We start from the raw sequence: 17,865 nt of genomic DNA, 5'->3' as shown, positions 1-17,865 counted from the left end.
TACTGGGCGGAGCTGAACAAAGGTGCAGGGTGGACGAAGCCAACCCGGGACAGCAGGAAGGTACCAGGACAGAAGGTGTCTGCCTTCCTGTCAATGCAATGGAAAATTCCAAACCAAGTGCTCAAAGGTCTGTTCTAATTATTATCATTTCTGATCCTTCACCTTAACCTTTGAGAGATCCTTGGGCTGGGAGACTGCAGAACTTAAAGCTTCTCTCTGATAAATTTTTAAAAACAAATACGTAAAAAGGTCACACTTAAAGGGACCCTGTGGTCCTTTAGAAAGGCTCTGTTGCAAGTGAGTTCTAATAATAATGATTCTTTTAATAATGTAAAGTGTTCCTTTATGGATGAAAGATGTTTCTTCCACTCACAGCTTCTAGCTGATGGTTGAGTGTTTCTGGAGGCATAGTCCTTCCTGGAGGATTTGGGTCTGGAGGCTCCCCAAGCAGAGACAGAGCTGGCCCATCCCCAAGAAAATCTGGGCCTGAGACTCCCTGTAGTGTGTGTGTGTGTGTGTGTGTGTGTGTGTGTGTGATATAAATACAACAGCCTACACTCAGCAGGGGGCGGTCTAGAATTGGGAGGAGACAAGTAAACAGAAAGTTATTATTTAGTATATTAAGCACAGAAACAGAGGATGAGTGGGGATCTCCTGGCATGGAGAAGGGCACTTAGTCCTGTGTAGAGAGGTCAGGAGGACTTCCCCAAAGTGATACCGATGCTGAGATCAGAAAGGCGGAACAGCAAGCCATTAGCCAGGCAAGTGGGGATGGTGATCCTAGTGGAAGGAACCACATGTCCAGAGGCCTCGAAGCCAGAGAAAGCAGGGGCCCATGGAAAAATTAAAAGAAGATTCCTAGAAACCCAGAGCTGGAAAGCGTTTTAGAAAACATCTAAAATGTCCTTCCCTTCAAGTAGGGAAACTGAAGCCCAGAGAGAGGAAGTGGCTGAAGGCCAGTTCTGCAGTTCATGAAGCTTCCAGTCGCATACCTGTGTTTGAGGGCCAAAGGAAGGAACACGGGAAAGCTGGCTGCCCCCGTTATAAAGGTGTTGTCCTTGGCCTCTAGCACACTAACTTTATTCAGAGAAGAAAAAAACAGCTCCAAAAGATGTTCTGTTTCTAAGCATCTCCCTGGAAATGTCGAGCTGTGCCCCCAAAGTACAGCACCTGCCTCTGTAAGCAGTAACTGCCCTTCGTGTGCACATAGCATTTTGCCATACAAAGTATTTTTGTTGGTTGGTTTTAAATAGACTGTATTTTTTCAAGCAGTTTTAGATTCACAGCCAAATTAAGCTGGAAGTACAGGGAGTCCCCAAATAACCCCTATCTCCATACACGCAGAGGCCCCCCTATAATCCAAATCGCAGCAGGGTGTTGTATGCGTTACCACTGATGAGGCCGTGTTACAATTCAGTATCCCAAAGTCCACAGATTACACTGGACTTCACTCTCGGAATTGTATGATCTATGGGTTTCGACAAATCTGTAATAATATGTATCCAACATTACGGTATCATATAGAATAGTTTTAATGCCCTAAAATCCTCTGTGCTCCTCCAATTCATCCCTACCTCTCCCCGCACCCCTGGCACCCTTAATCTTTTGTGTGTCCATAGTTTGACCTTTTCCAGAATGTCACATGGTTGGAATCACCTAGCATGGAGCCTTTTCAGTCTGCTATCTTTCACTTAATAATATGTCCCATGTCTTTTCAGGACTTGATAACTTCTTTTTAAGCATACACTTCCATTAAGAACATTCACATTATGGTACAGTCATCACCATCATCTACCCATATGCCTCTTTCCATCTTGCAGTTCTGAAACTACACCCGTTAAACAATAACTCCCCATTCCCCACTCCCCTGAGCTCCTGGAAACCACCACTGTTTTTCTCCCTCCATGAATCTGACCACTCTAAGTATGTCATATAGGTAAAATCATACAGTATTTGTTGTTTGTTTTTTTTTGTGACTGACTTATTTCACTTAGCTTAATGTCCTCAAGGTTCATCCATCTTACAACATATTAAGGAATTTCATTCCTAAATTGAGGCTGGATAATATTCCATTGTATATATCTAGCAAATTTTGTTTATCCCTTCATCTGTTGATTGTCACTTGGGTTCCTTCCATATTTTTACTGTGAATGATGTTATGAACATGTGTGTACCAATATCTCTTTAAAAGCCTGATCTTAATCTTTTTGGGTATATACCCAGAAATGGAAGTGGTAGTTGCATTTTTAATTTCTTTAGGAACCGTTTTCCATAGAGGCTTCATCATTTTACATTCCCACCACCAGTGTATAAGGGTTTCAATTCTTCCACATCCTCACCAACACTGGTTATTTTGTTTTTTTGTTTTGTTCTGTTTTAAAGTAGCCACATGTATCCCATACCATGGGTATGAGATGGTACACACATTAACATTTAAAATTTTAATACTTATATATTTATTTCAATTTATATTACATATAAAAGCCACACCAAAACTGTGATTTCATAGGTATTATCACTTAGGATAAGACCAAAGTAGATAGTATAGCAGTGAGCTATGTCTTCAGAGAAAAGTTAACGTAGCAGACCTGAGACTACTATCCCTAAAAAGTCCTGCTTTTAAGGTTGGTCCTTTGCTAGTGCCTGGGAACTTGGGATTTTAGAAGGGTTCTCACCACTGCTCATAGTGGTTCCCTGTGCACAAACGTTTTTGAAAACAATGGGAGCACCTGATGCTGAACAGCTGTGTTCCTTCTGAGACTCTGGAACTTGGGTAGGTGCTGGCTAAGGGACCAGTCTCCAGTAAAACCCTTGGGAACTGAGTCTCTGATGTGCGTCCTTGGGAGATAGTATTTCACATGTGTTGTCACAACTTTGTTTTCTCTGGACTTTTGCCCCATATCCCTTTGCTGATTTTGTTTTATATTCTTTCGCTGTGAAAGCATGGCTTTGAGTAGGACAATATGCACAGTTCTCTGTGACTGCTTACGGATCAGTGAATCCTGGGCTGGATCTGTGATACCCATGTTACACAGGCAGCCCATAAATATTTCAAACATTCAGGTACTTCTGTTATTTTCAGTGAGACATTAACCATCACTTCAGAAGCTGCCGATTACTCATAATGCAAAGTAGGTATGCAAAATATGTTATCACTGAAACCTAGAAAGGGACTAAATATGTTTTGCTCTTCCTTTCCAATTGCAGGTTTGTGTGGGAAGTTGAGATTCTTGGTGCTATAATATTGAAACCAAAGGACAAAATCATTATATTATTTCTTCTTTAAGCTTTCCATATTCTCAAATTTTCTTTAAAAATTTAAGTAATTTTCAATATTTTCTGGAAATCAGACTATTTGCCTAAAAAATTTCAAATTTATAAATACCCTAAAATTATTTTGTTGCTTCTGTAATTATGTAGTATGATGATGGAACAGTTTTGGACATGCAGTTATTTCAGAAACTAATCCTTATCTTAAATGAAGAGACAATGAGCTTTCATATATGTTTATAACTGATTGATCATGTGTTCTTCCATTTTCCTCACTGAAAAACTTTGTAGATATGTATATATAAATCAATTAATTATGGCTTTTATATTTTATTATTCATTTTCTTAATTTTTAATAACTTCGATTTTCCTTGTATTTCCTATAGTTTCATTCTATTAATGGCAAAAGATCATGGTTTTCCATTTCATAGAGTCAATATGAAGTTTCTCTTTATTTTTTATTTTTTTTTAAAGATTTTTATTTATTTATTTAACAGACAGAGATCACAAGTAGGCAGAGAAGTAGGCAGAGAAGCAGGCAGAGAGAGAGGAGGAAGCAGGCTCCCAGCTGAGCAGAGAGCCCGATGCGGGCCTCGATCCCAGGACCCTGGGATCATGACCTGAGCCGAAGGCAGAGGCTTTAACCCACTGAGCCACCCAGGTGCCCTGAAGTTTCTCTTTAAAATAAATATTTTTAAGTTTAAGAAGTGGGCTCACTGGGGCACCTGGGTGGCTCAGTGGGTTAAGCCTCTACCTTTGGCTCAGGTCATGATCTCAGGGTCCTGGGATTGAGCCCCGCACTGGGCTCTCTGCTCAGCAGGGAGCCTGCTTCCCCCCCCCCCCACCCTGTGTGCCTCTCTGCCTACTTCTGATCTCTCTCTCTGTCAAATAAATAAATAAATAAATAAAATCTTTAAAAAAAAAAAAAAAGGAAGTGGGCTCACAAAACCATAGAAAGGAGGATAGATGACAAAACTGTGGTAAGTGAATGTGGGCGATGGTATGCGAGATTTCATTGTATTGTCCTTTAGTTTCTGTGCATGCTTGGAATTTTGAATAACAGAAAAAATATTTGAAAAATTCATTTCTAGCAGTATGTCAGCTTTCTGCTCACAAAACAACCAGCTTTTCCATGAAAAAACTATTTTAATGAGCTACTTTCAAGGGAGAAAAAGGAAAATCTCCAAACACCCACACATAAGTATAAACACATGTGAATACTATCATTAGGTAAAACCAAAATAGGGAACTGGGCAAAATGGTCTTGAGCAAATGCAAAAGTTAGAGCAGCTCTGAGGGAAAACACCAATATCAGCTCTGTGATTGTGCAAGGAAGTCCTAAATATGTTATAGAATAGAGCTGCTGATTGGAGTTTCCTACATTAAGACAGAGACTCCTGGAAGGATATAAAAGTGGTCCCATATCAGCAGGGACTTCTGGCTTCTGGAAGAAGCAATAGTCACTCCTCTCTGAAAAGTTATCTCTTGCACCCTGGTGTTAATGATGGTGTACATTTGAAAAAAGAGCCAAATAGAACTTTTAGAAAAGACAAAATATTTAGACCTTGAGGATTTCCATACATTAGGATGAAACTGATATGAGCTCACAAAGATTACCTCCGTGAGTGGCCACAAGGGAGTCAGCAGAAAAACAACACTTAAATCCTCAGGAATTCCAGACTTTGGAGTTATCAAATGCAGACTATTTAAATAACTGTAACTGTGTATTAAAGGTTTAATTCATTCACAGGGGCCAGGGCAGCTCCTACCAGCAAGCTATTCAAGTATTTGCCTCACTGGATTTAAAAAAAAAAAAAAAAAAAAGCATTCATAGGTTATCTAAAATGATTTTTAAAGAACCCAACAGAACTTTCAGACAATAAATACATAATTGGGTTAAAGACTCAGGAGGTGGTTTACATAGCAGATTAGGAACCCTGAAGAAAGAATTAATAAGCTAGAATGATATAAAAGAAATTACTCAGGACGCCATACAAACAAATCAAAGGATTTGAAAAGCATGAAAAAATGTTATTTGAGAACATGACAGAGAAATTAAGCAATTCAGAGTAAGATTTTTTAAAAAACCTATTTATTTAAGAGAGGGAGAGCGTGTGGGCTTGTAAGTGAGCAGGGGAAGGAGCAGAGGGGCAGTGGAGGAAAGGGGGAGGGAAAGGGACAAGCAGAATGCACACTGAGCATGGGGCCTGGTGTGGGGCTCAATCCCAAGACCCTGATATTATCATGACCTGAGCCAAAACCAACAGCTGGAAGCTTAACCAAATGCGCCACCCAGGTGCCCCAAGAGTAAGATTTTTTAAGAAGTAATCAGTGCACAGTTTTAGTGAAGCTATGAAATAAATACACACACAAAACAACAATAAAAAGATCTTAAAAGAAGCAGGCCTGGATATCAACCTTTTGTCTGTACTGGCATTTGCAAATATCTTCTCCCATTCCGTGGGTTGCGTCTTTGTTTTTTTGACTGTTTCCTTTGCTGTGCAGAAGCTTTTGATTTTGATGAAGTCCCAAAAATTTATTTTCGCTTTTGATTCCTTTGCCTTTGGAGACATATCTTGAAAGAAGTTGCTGTGGCTGATATCGAAGAGATTACTGCCTATGTTCTCCTCTAGGATTCTGATGGATTCCTGTCTCACGTTGAGGTCTTTTATCCATTTTGAGTTTATCTTTGTGTACGGTGTAAGAGAATGGTCGAGTTTCATTCTTCTACTTATAGCTGTCCAGTTTTCCCAGCACCATTTATTGAAGATAATGAACTCCTCAAACTCAACACACACGAAACAGGCAAACATATCAAAAAATGGGCAGAAGATATGAACAGACACTTCTCCAATCAAGACATACAAATGGCTATCAGACATATGAAAAAATGTTCATCATCACTAGCCCTCAGGGAGATTCAAATTAAAACCACATTGAGATATCACCTTACACCAGTTAGAATGGCCAAAATTAACAACACAGGAAACAACATGTGTTGGAGAGGATGTGGAGAAAGGGGAACCCTCTTACACTGTTGGTGGGAATGCAAGTTGGGGCAGCCTCTTTGAGGAACAGTGTGGAGATTCCTCAAGAAATTAAAAATAGAACTTCCCTATGACCCTGCAATTGCACTCCTGGGTATTTACCCCAAAGATACAGATGTCATGAAAAGAAGGGCCATCTGTATCCCAATGTTTATAGCAGCAATGGCCATGGTCGCCAAACTATGGAAAGAACCAAGATGCCTTTCAACGGACGAATGGATAAGGAAGATGTGGTCCATATACACTACGGAGTATTATGCCTCCATCAGAAAGGATGAATACCCAACTTTTGTAGCAACATGGACGGGACTGGAAGAGATTATGCTGAGTGAAATAAATCAAGCAGAGAGAGTCAATTATCATATGGTTTCACTTATTTGTGGAGAATAACAAATAGCATGGAGGACATGGGTAGTTAGGGAGGAGAAGGGAGTTGGGGTAAATTGGAAGGGGAGGTGAATCATGAGAGACTATGGACTCTGAAAAACAATCTGAGGAGTTTGAAGTGGCGGGGGTGGTGGGAGGTTGGGGTACCAGGTGGTGGGTATTATAGAGGGCACGGATTGCATGGAGCACTTGGGTGTGGTGAAAAAATAATGAATACTGTTTTTCTGAAAATAAATAAATTAATTTAATTAAAAACAAACAAACAAAAAATAAACAAAAAAATAAAAATTAAAAAAAAAAAAAAAAAGAAGCAGGCCTGGGGGATAGGAAATAGGCAAAAGCAAGCAAGCAAGCAAGCGAGGCAAAAAAAAAAAAAAAAAAAAAAAAGTCAAGGGAAGAAACTATCACCTACAAAGGAATAAGAAATACGTTGACAGCAGTCATGAGTCAGCTTTCCTAGCAGCAGAGCCTGAGACATGATTGGTTGGCACAAAATTTACAGCGGGAGTGCTCTCAGGAGAACCTGTAAGGAAGAGGAAAACAGGATAGGACAAGGGAAGAAGCTAAGGAAGCTTCTTTCAGAAGACGGCTGGTTTCAGGTGAGGTCTAGTCTTTCCTTGATTCCATGAGGAAGTTCTGGATCATGAGCAGCACCACTGAGTTGTACCAATTTGAGGCAAAGAGGGGTCAACCATTAGTATACCCATATCACTCAGTTACTGGCTGCGTGTATAACCTCCGAGGCATTCTCAGCAAAACAGCGTCTTTCGGCTGAGGGTAATTCTCCAGAGAAAAAGGGAGCTCTGAGCCTCTAGCAGTCAACACAGAAAGGTGGGGAATGGAGGTACCAGTAGTAATGAAGATCTAGGTGGGCACCAACAGCGTCCACCAGAGTGGAGTCCTGCAGCAACAATGGAAATCAGAATAATATCTTCAAAATACTGAGGCAAAAAAATAGCCTGCAGTCTAGGACTGTGTGCCCAGCCTGTCTTTTAAGAATGGGGATTAAAGAAAGTATTCCTGGGGCGCCTGAGTGGCTCAGTGGATTAAGCCTCTGCCTTTGGCTTAGATCTTGATCTCAGGGTCCTGGGATGGAGCCCTGCATCGGGCTCTCTGCTTGGCGGGGAGCCTGCTTCCCTCTCTCTCTGCCTGCCTCTCTGCCGGCTTATGATCTCTGCCTGTCAAATAAATGAATAAATGAATAAAATCTTTAAAAAAAAGTATTCCTGAATAAATAAAAACTGAGTTTACAATCACAGACTTCATTAAAATAACTCCTAAGGTTTCCAGAAAGAAGGAAAATGCTCCTGGGGGGATGTCTAAAATGCCAGTAGGAATAGTGACAATGAAACTGGTAAATATGCAGGTAAATCTAAAGAAATATTGTCTAAATGGAAAAACAAGAATAGGAACAAAGCCTTGTGCACTATCTCCTCAAAACTGATTGATGTTGATAAAAATATTATAATTCCTAAGAGGATGGAGACTCTGAAAATACCCCAGAGGCCAAAGCGGTTGATCACATTATCAGATTCATGTGGACGCGTGGTAACTTCCTGGGCAACAAAGGGTGAGCAGGTCTCGGTGAGGGTATAGGACAGAGCGGACAACAGCTGAGCTGAGAAGATTGGGCACTGGGGACTGGAGAGAAGGTGGACTACCCTCTTTCTGTGTGTCCTTTGCTGTACCTTACATTTCACTGGTAGACCATTTCACTCCCTCTTGTCACACATGCACATGTGCACACAGATACACACACACACACACACACACAAGTGGTAGCCAGCCCATCACTACTGCCTGAACCTGACTAGAATGGGGCATGGTTAACTGAGTTTCTGGCAGGCTGGCCAGAACTAAGTGCTCCCACTTCTGCCATCTGTCTCCATCCCTCCAAGGACTAGGTGGGTACAGCTAACGAGAGCAGTGTTTTGACAATAAGCTGTGCCAGGACAGTGACAGAGAGTAAAACACAGCAGCTCTCTCCCTCTCCATTCTTCGGTAGCTCTCCACACCTTTCCCTTCCAATTCATCCCATAGAGCACAGTTTTTTAGGCTTTTCTCTCATGTATTTGTCACCAGGACAGGGACCAAAACCCTTAGGGGAGTAAGAGTTCATTCAGAAAAATAAGATAGCGTCTTAAGAGTGCAGCTACAATAAAGGAAGACATTCAACAGAACAACCTGCATCAAAGCACACAGTGGGGGCAGGGTCATCAGTTATTGCTGCTTGACTGAGTCGGTCCTGATTCACAGACCCAGAGGGGAAACAACTAGAGGTCTGGGGGAAATTCTGACTAAAAAACCACTATAATTAGAGAAATATGTAAGACCTCAGATAGAAAGGAAGATTAAAAAAAAATACCAAGTCATATTATAGTGAAATTTAAGAACCTCAGTCACAAAGAGAAATTTCTGTAAGTTTCTAAAGAGAAAAAGCAGATGTCACATCATGTTGAAGAAGAAGAACAAAGCCAGAAGGCCGATACTACCCAAACTCAAGACTTACTATCAAGCTATAATAGTCAAGACAGTGTGGTACTGGCAAAAGAATAGATAAGTATCAGTGGAACAGAATAGAGAGCCCAGAAGCAGAACCACATAAATATAGTCAAGTGATCTTTAACACAGGAACAAAGGCAACACAAAGGAGAGAAGATAGTCTTGTCAACAATGGTGATGGAAAAACTGGACATTCACGTGAGGGGAAAACATATTTAGACACTGACCTTATTTATACCTTCCACAGAAAATAATTCAGAGTAGATTCACAGACATAATGTAAAACACAGAACTATAAACCTTCTAGAATATAACATAGCAGAAAACATAGATGACTTTGGGTTTGGTGATGATTTTTTAGCTACAAAACCAAAATTTTAACAGCTTTATTGAGCTACTATTCACTTTTTAAAAGTATACAAATTCAGGGGCACCTGGGTGGCTCAGTGGGTTAAGCCTCTGCCTTTGGCTCAGGTCATGATCTCAGGGTCCTGGGATCAAGCCCCACACTGGGCTCTCTGCTGGGTGGGGAGCCTACGTCCCCCTCCCCCTGCCTGCCTCTCTGCCTACTTGGGATCTCTGTCTGTCAAATAAATAAATAAAATCTTCAAAAAAAAATTAACAGCAAGAAAACAAATGACCCAATTAAGATATGGGCAAAAACCTTCCCAGATAGCTCATCAAAGAAGACATAGAGATGAGGGGCACCTGGGTGGCTCAGTGGGTTAAAGCCTCTGTCTTCGACTCAGGTCATGATCCCAGGGTCCTGGGATGGAGCCCTGCATCCGGCTCTCTGCTCTGCAGGGAGCCTGCTTCCTCCCCTCTCTCTCTGCCTGCCTTTCTGCCTACTTGTGATCTCTGTCTGTCAAATAAATTAAAAAAAATCTTTAAGAAAAAGAAGACATAGAGGTGACAAATAAGTGTATAAAATGGTGATTCATGGGGCATCTAGGTGGCCTAGTTGGTTAAGCGTCCAACTCTTGGTATCAGCTCACGTCATAATCTTGTGGTCATGGGATGGAGCCCCCATGTCAGGCTCCCCGCTCAGTGCAGTCTTGCTTTATATTCTCTCTCCCTCTCTTTCTGCCCCTCTTGCTCATGCTCTCTTCCTCTGAAATAAATAAATAACTCTTTAAAGCAACAACTATACCCTTGAGATACCACTATACGCCAGTTAGAATGGCCAACATCCAGAACACTGACACTGCCTAATACTGGTGGGGATGGAGAGCAACAGAAACTCTCACCCTGGGGCACCTGGGTGGCTCAGTGGGTTAAAGCCTCTGCCTTCAGCTCAGGTCATGATCACAGGGTCCTGGGATCGAGCCCCGCATCGGGCTCTCTGCTCAGCAGAGAGCCTGTTTCCTCCTCTCTCTCTGCCTGCCTCTCTGACTAGGTGTGACCTCTCTCTCTTTGTCAAATAAATAAAAAATATCTTAAAAAAAAAAAAAAGAAACTCTCACCCTTTGCTGGTGGGGATACAATATGGTACAGCCACTTTTGAAGATGGTGCAGCAGTTCCTTAAACAACTAAACATATCCTTACCATGCAATCCAGCAATTTCACTCCTTGATATTTATCTTGGAGCTGAAAACCTAACGTCACATAAAAACCTGCACCCAGATGTTAATAGCAGTTTTATTCATACCTGCCAAAACTTGGAAGTAACCAAGAGGTCCTTCCGTAGATGAATGGATAAATAGATTGTGATACATGCAGACAATGGAATATTATTCAGTGCTAGAAAGAAAGGAGCCATGAAAAGAAATGGAGGAAACTTAAATGCATATTATTAAGTGAAAGAAGCCAATCTGAGAAGGATATACGTATTGTATGATTTGACCCATGGAGCATTCTGGAAAAGGCAAAAATTATGGAGATAGTGAAAAACATCAGGGGGAGGGTAGGGTGAATAGGAGGAACAATAGAGGATCTGGGGGCATCGAAAGTACTCTGGATGGTATTACAATGGTGGATACATGCCATTACACATCTGTCCAAATCCAACAACTATACAACGTTAAGAGTGAATCCTCATGTAAACCATGGACTTCAGATGATTATCATGTGTCAGTGTAGGTTCATCCGCTGTAAAAATGAACCACTCTGATGGGGGATGTTGATGCACATGTAGGGGGAAAGGGATATGGAGAAATCTCTGTACCTTCCTTTCAATTCTGTTGGGAACCTAAAACTTCTCTAAAAAATACAATCCAGATGCAATATAATACAATACAATATACAGGTCCTACCCAGAAAAACAGCAGATCTCTACAAAAAAGTAAAATAATGGTAAGAACCACTGGAGGCAAGAAGAAAATGCAATAATATTTTTCAAGTGTTGAAGGAAAAGAGCTTCCTTGAAGGAAAGTGACTGAATTTCATGTTCTGTTAAATTAATATTGAAACACGGGAGTAAAATAAATCTGAGATATTATGAGGCATGTAGAAGAATCAGAAAGTTTACCACACAGAGACCCATCTTGAAAATATCATTATAGGACGTTCTTTTTTTTTTTTTTTTAAGATTTATTTTATTTATTTATTTGACAGACAGAGATCACAACTTGGCGAGAGGCAGGCAGAGAGAGAGGAGGATGCGGGGCTTGATCCCAGGACCCTGGGATCATGACCAGAGCTGAAGGCAGCGGCTTAATCCACTGAGCCACCCAGGCGCCCCCATTGTAGGACGTTCTTTAGCAAGAAGAGAAGTGGATCTAAGAAAATGCCATGAGCTAAGGAAAATAAGAAATATGTTTGTGAAGTTTATCATCATCTAAATGAGCAAGTATCAGAACAAACAATGATATTATATAATAACAATACAGAATTAAAATCCTAGGGCATGTGTTAAAGTCTTTCCTTGTTCAGTAGGATAGTATATGTATGATAAGAAGCTTAATAAGCCGATATGAAAAAATAAAATGAGTTAGAAGCAACAACCAAAATAAGAGATGTATAACTTCGAGTTAGCAAGAAAAAATTAATCTAGCTAATGGAAAATAGGAAAGCAGATATAAAGAAGTAATTAATACGAAGAAAGATGACTGAAATGTCTAAATGTAGAAAATAATTGCATTTATTGTAAATGAGCTAGAAGCACTTCTGGAATGGATGCATAAGGGTCTTGGAAAGTCCACTCCTTCATAAAGGCAATGAGAACACTGGCAAAAATGGTCAAAATCAACTGTTTTCAGAATTCTTTAAATTAACTAAAGAAAAGCTTGCAATAATCTGCAAAGTGTCTTTTTTTTTTTTAAAGATTTTTTTATTTATTCATTTGACAGAGCGAGATCACAAGTAGGCAGAGAGAGGGAGAGGAGGAAGCAGGCTCCCTGAAGTCTTGGCCCATTGGACCTGACTCAGAGCTTACTCCAGGAAAATAGGGCATTTGTTGAAACAATCAGTGGAAACTCTTTAACAGTATAATTGCCTGGGGTAGTGATGCAAGTTTGGGGTCATAAGAGACTGACCAAAAAATCAATGAATGCATCCTGTGAGAATCAACTAGATTCAGGCCCTACAGCCAGGGAAGGAGAAGGCCTGTGAGCTTCATGGAGAAATCTGGGCCTGGAATCTAGAGGTTTAACCACCGGTTCTCTTAGGAAAAAAAGTAGCTTATGTCTGTATGTAAGTTTGTTATAAATTTTACTGACATACAAATTATAATAAAATATAAAATATTCCCGGGGCACCTGGATGGTGCGTGCAGTTGGTTGAGCATCAGACTCCTGGTTTCAGCTCAAGCTGGGATGTCAGGGTCATGGGATTGAGTCCCAAGTGGGGTTCCATGAGTAGCATGGATCTGCTTGACACGCCCCCCCTGCCCCTCCCCCACCTCCCTAAAATAAATAAATAAATTTTTAAAAATGCATATAAAATGTTCCTTACTGCAAATTCCATATAGCCAGTTGATTCTCACAGGATTCATTGATTTTTGCTGAACACTTTTCTGCAGCTCGCCAGTAACTGCAAATGATGAACACGATCATTTGGACATGAATGTTGGTAGTATTTTCCTTTAAGCTAAGGAGGAAGATAAAAGCGAGAAAATGAATACATATGTCGAAATTGGACTTATTTGTTCAAGATGTGAGGAACTTGTTTTTGAATACTCCCTCGATTTTATGTGTTATTCAGAATATTACTACTACAGGCACAACACATACTTTTAGATTTAACCTTCACTTCAACATTTTCTCGGTCACTTTCGTAAATCTAGAACAGGGTTGGCAAACTGTGGGCCATGGCCAAATCTGGCCCTCTAGCCTATTTTTGTCAATAAAACTTTATTGAAATACAGCTTGCTCATTCACTTATACTTTAGCCTATGTTTGCTTTTGTGCTACAGCAGTAGGGTTGACTAGTTGCAAAAGACTATGCAGTCCACAAAGCTAAAAATATTAACTCTTCTGGACTTTCTAGAAAAAGACTACCAGCCCTGGTCTAGACAATTAACATTACAACAAATCAACCCCTTACATGTAGCATTGGCTAATTTTTGTAATGTAACTAGTTCTACCATTGCTGACTTTCCACTACAAAGGAGGTTTCACTGGCCTGTGGAACTGGGAAGAGATTATCAGAGGCACACTTTAAAAAGGACAAGAGTACTGTTTGTTAGAAAACCCAAAAGAAAACAAAATAAAGTGGTACCAACTGCTCATCCCTCATTTGTCACCCCAAGAGTCAGGGTGAGATCCTCCCACAGTGCTCCTTGGGATGGGTGTCACTCATAGGGTGTTAGGGATGCTTTTTGGAGCATGGCTCAGCTGTGTGATCACCAGTAGAAAGCTGGGGGACTCGGTCAGGTTCACATGCATGCCAAACCAGAGTGGCCCGTCCACCCCACTTCCCTGTCCATCAGTGCAAGACTTGCTTCTCAGCTCCCCCTCCCCTCTCTTTCTTCTCTCCTTCTAACTAAGGGACAGCAAGAGTGGGTTCCCTTACTAAGTGGTTCGCATCACCCGCTGAGCTCACCTACTTGGGCTTAACTACTTGTGCAGACAAGATAAGGACATCTGAACATTTGAGCTCAGTTCTTCCACCTTGACACCACTGACATTTTGAATAAGACAATTTTTTGTTGTGAGGGCCTACCCTGTGGCCCGTAGGGTGCTGAGAATTGTGGTGACCAGGAGCACCCCAGTAGCATACCACCAGTTGCAACAATCAAAAATGACTTCAGATATTGCCAAATACCCCCTCAGAGCAAAACAGCCTGCAGTTGAGAATTTAGTTAAACCAGTCATCTTTGACTCTTATCTCATTTTGAGCCAAAACTTGTATATCACTATGACTAATATATCCATATAACTTTTATTTCTGTTTCCAAGAGAAGAAATACATAGACTTGGTTTTCTCACCTGCCCCCCACAACACACACACTTACCCCAGCAATGGGGTTTTGGCCATCTCACCACTGACCAGGCCAGTTCGGAAATTCCAACCTGAGGGCTGATTCCTGGGGCCATTCTTGGTACCAGCACGCCTTAATGTAAGTTCCTCATACGAGGACTTTATTGGCAAGTGTGAGTCCAAGAGCCAAGAGTGAGGCATGGGGATTTAAAGCAGGGAAGGAAGGACAGCCATGGCAAGGATACATTATCAAATCGGTCACTTCCTAAGGCATTTGTTGCTTGATCCTGCAAGAGAGAAAGCTTTATGAACTATCTGAGGAGGGTCTTTCTGAAGGGAAAAAAGAGAGAAGCATCAGTTGTTCACTCTTACTTAAAGAGGTGTCCCATAACGCATCATCTGCTGCCCACCCCTGCAATCCTGGGTTTCTCCTGTCCCCATGTTGACCAATTACAGCAGACCCATGACCGCCAAGACACAAGCCATGATGCAAGTGAGAAGCCTGAGGCATGGACTTGAGGAGATGCTCACTTAGGTTCTAACTCCTGGTGCCCGAGTAATGTCCACAGTGGTGAAATAAGCAGCAGGTGAGGCCAAGAGGACCTGAAATGGGTCATAAGAGGCGTTTGACATATTTGGGCACCTGAACTTGTGCATTGTGGTTCATTCCTGGTACCTATACAACCAAAGAACCCTGCACATACTCTAAGCCTCAACTTTCTCTTTATAAAATGAGGAGAGTCACCTCAAGCCTGCAAGATTTTTCTGAGAATTAGAGATCCTGCACGCATAAAGTCTGATCATGATGTCAGTTCAGCAAATACATTGTATGTGTGTACGCATAAGAATACATATATATATATTGATTAGTCAGATGTCAAGTCTTCTAAGTTGATCACAAGGGTCGGGTGTGGTGAGGCCAAAGCCACAGTTTCCACCTTGTGTGAGCCCGGAAGTAGGATTCTGGGACTCAGACAGCCAGAACCTGTCCACTCTACAGTTAACCTTCAGTGAACAAGTACTGCGTGCTGGGCTCTGGGCACCCAGAGACCAGAGACGTTCCTGGCCCTTGCAATCCGATGGCTCCCAAGCTGGTAAAGGTGGGCAGACAATAGCAGTCGCGGTGCTGGAAGCAAGCCCAGGAGACAGGGGAGCGCCGAAGTTCTGGCGAGGTCCTAGGCCAAGGCGGGCTTTCTCAGTGAGGAGAAAATGGCCCCCCAAGCTGGAAGGCAGTGTAGGCGTAACCAGGCCAAGACAGAAGGCAAGGCAAAACGTTTCTCACCAGGTCCGCCAGTGCACCTCCGCCGTGGTTTACTGGGTCCCTGCCGGGCTGGGGGTGGCGGTGAGCGCCATGCGGGAAAAGGGGGTGCGGGAGGCCATAGCCGACCGCTTCCCCGCCCCCGCCCCCACCCGGGACAGAAGGAGGGGGCGCGGGAGTACCACACTTACTGGGGGGCGTCCACGTGAATAGACATCACCAGCCCTCGATCACCCACCCATTCGCAACTCGGTAGCGATTTGACTAATCCGCTCCATCACCGGTTAATTAAATTTTTGTGGCCAAAATAGAATGTGAGGAATATTGATGACTTTTTGTCTCTTGACAACCGTCCTTCGTTATAGTATTTTATATTTCAATAAAGAAAAGGGTATAGATAAACAGGAAGAAGACCCCACACGCTTGAGAATTCTCTGTGCACCCACCCCCAACCCCCAACCCCAAACCCCACAGTTTCCCCACGGGACCTGGCGGCGTCTGTCTCTTTAAGAACCCGAACCTCTGCCTCGACGGAGCGCGGCGGGTGGGGAGGTAAGGGAGGAGTGCCGGCTCTGGAGTCCCGGGCCACGACGTGTCCCGGTGCTGGGGCTCTTTAAGGAGGCGGGGCTCTCCCCGGAGGAGGCGGAGAAGTCCCGCCCCCCGGATCTCCGGCTTCCGGCAACTTGGCAGGGCACGAACGTAAGCGGAGGAACTGAGTCCGGAGCTTTCCCACGACAGGCTGGACTCCGAGGCCCCCGAGGTGAGGCGGCAGGGTCTGCCGGCCCGCCGGGGACAGAGGGGGCCCGCGATCTCCTGCTCGCCTGGCGAGCTGCAGCCCAGCTCCTCCCCCTGAAACACTGCCTCTGCTTCTTGGGCAGCTTTTTCCCAGACCTGCTTGGGGTTCAGTGTGTCCCAGGCTGCAGGGTGGCCCTCACTTCAGCACCTACTAATTGCTCGGCTGTGCACTAAGCGCCTTACACTCGCTGTCTCATTTAATGGCCTCCGACACGTTGTGAGTAGGTACCATTACGAACCCATTTTACAGATGAGAAAACTGAGGCCCCGAGGAGCCCACAGTCACACAGCGAGGAGAAGCAGAATCGGGAATCAAACCCAGGTCTGTCTGACTTTAGAGCCTGTGCCCTTAACCATTGGCTAGGCTGACCTGCCTTTGCTCTTCACTGTGCTCATGACCATCTCTCGGACTGTAGCCTCCCCTTCCTCACCCTTAAATCTCCAATCTGTACCTGGTTCTTCAACACAAACAGAGTGAGTGATATTGGATGGAACCTTTGATCCCCCGGGGTTGGTTTATTTATGACAGTTTCATAATATCTGTCGCTAAATGGTTGTCTTTATACAGGACGTGTCACACCCCACTAAAAAAAGGAGGGGGGGGCGGGGGAATCAGTACCATTTCTAACAGTGAAATAAGAATTGTTTGCATATATTTATTCTGGTATCCTATGAAATTTATTTATTTCTCCTTTTTAGACCTCTGCACATTTTCTTCTTAATAATTGGGAGAAGACCCACTGGCTGAATGGCAGCTGTAGATGACTTGCAGTTTGAAGGTACATCAGCTGGGTGCCCACCTTTTATGATCAGTTATTTCCATAGTCACAGAGATGGGTTTTCATTGATAGACTGGCATTTATATTTAAAAAGATTATTTCAAACATCTTGGTAAAACAATGTCGGCCACATCCAGGTCTTTTGTTTGTCTACACCCGCTGTTCTTTTTTTTGCCAAATAGCCCTTTAGATTGGTAACATCATTAATTGAACACAGTGATTACAAAAAACATTTATAGAGTTACTGCTTTAGTTCAAGAGACATTTACTGAGCCCCCACTTTGTGCTTCTAACTTACTAGATATAGGAGATATAAAGATAAAAGAGAAGTTTTTTACCTTGCTGGAGTAGATAAAAGTGTAAAAAGGTAATCATGGTGAAAGGTGATCAGGTCATTCCTTCATTGAAATAGTAAATATCTCATGAGTGTGATTAGGAACCAGGCAGTCGTTCTAGTTATCAGGGATA

The 17,865-nt window shown here is 42.5% G+C and overlaps 1 protein-coding gene and 1 long non-coding RNA gene across 7 annotated transcripts in view; one reads left to right on the top strand and one right to left on the bottom strand.

Moving 5' to 3' along the window:
- Window positions 1–11,715: 11,715 nt before the first annotated feature.
- On the bottom strand, window positions 11,716–16,435 carry LOC309843174. Its single transcript, XR_014299986.1, has 4 exons — window positions 16,312–16,435; window positions 14,600–14,852; window positions 13,099–13,233; window positions 11,716–11,942 (listed from the first exon to the last, which is right to left on the bottom strand). It is a non-coding gene; the product is annotated as an uncharacterized lncRNA (long non-coding RNA).
- A 26-nt stretch (window positions 16,436–16,461) lies between these two features.
- Window positions 16,462–17,865, top strand: part of YIPF1 (Yip1 domain family member 1) — a 39,057-nt gene continuing 37,653 nt past the window's right edge. For 3 of the 6 annotated variants that reach the window (XM_082688513.1, XM_082688516.1, XM_082688515.1), the window contains exons 1-3: window positions 16,462–16,583; window positions 16,869–16,940; window positions 17,318–17,397. In XM_082688513.1, the coding sequence (XP_082544639.1) occupies window positions 17,367–17,397 (31 nt within the window). In that variant the 5' untranslated portion in view covers window positions 16,462–16,583; window positions 16,869–16,940; window positions 17,318–17,366. The remainder of the gene's footprint in view (window positions 16,584–16,868; window positions 16,941–17,317; window positions 17,398–17,865) is intronic. The other 3 variants (XM_082688518.1, XM_082688517.1, XM_082688514.1) reach the window with 2 other exon arrangements.

This window comes from Mustela nivalis (assembly GCF_964662115.1).
Source record: "Mustela nivalis genome assembly, chromosome: 10".
In the NCBI taxonomy this organism is placed as follows: domain Eukaryota; kingdom Metazoa; phylum Chordata; class Mammalia; order Carnivora; family Mustelidae; genus Mustela; species Mustela nivalis.
The sequence above is the reverse complement of the archived record's forward strand: the minus strand, read 5'-3'. Positions and strand labels throughout refer to the sequence as shown.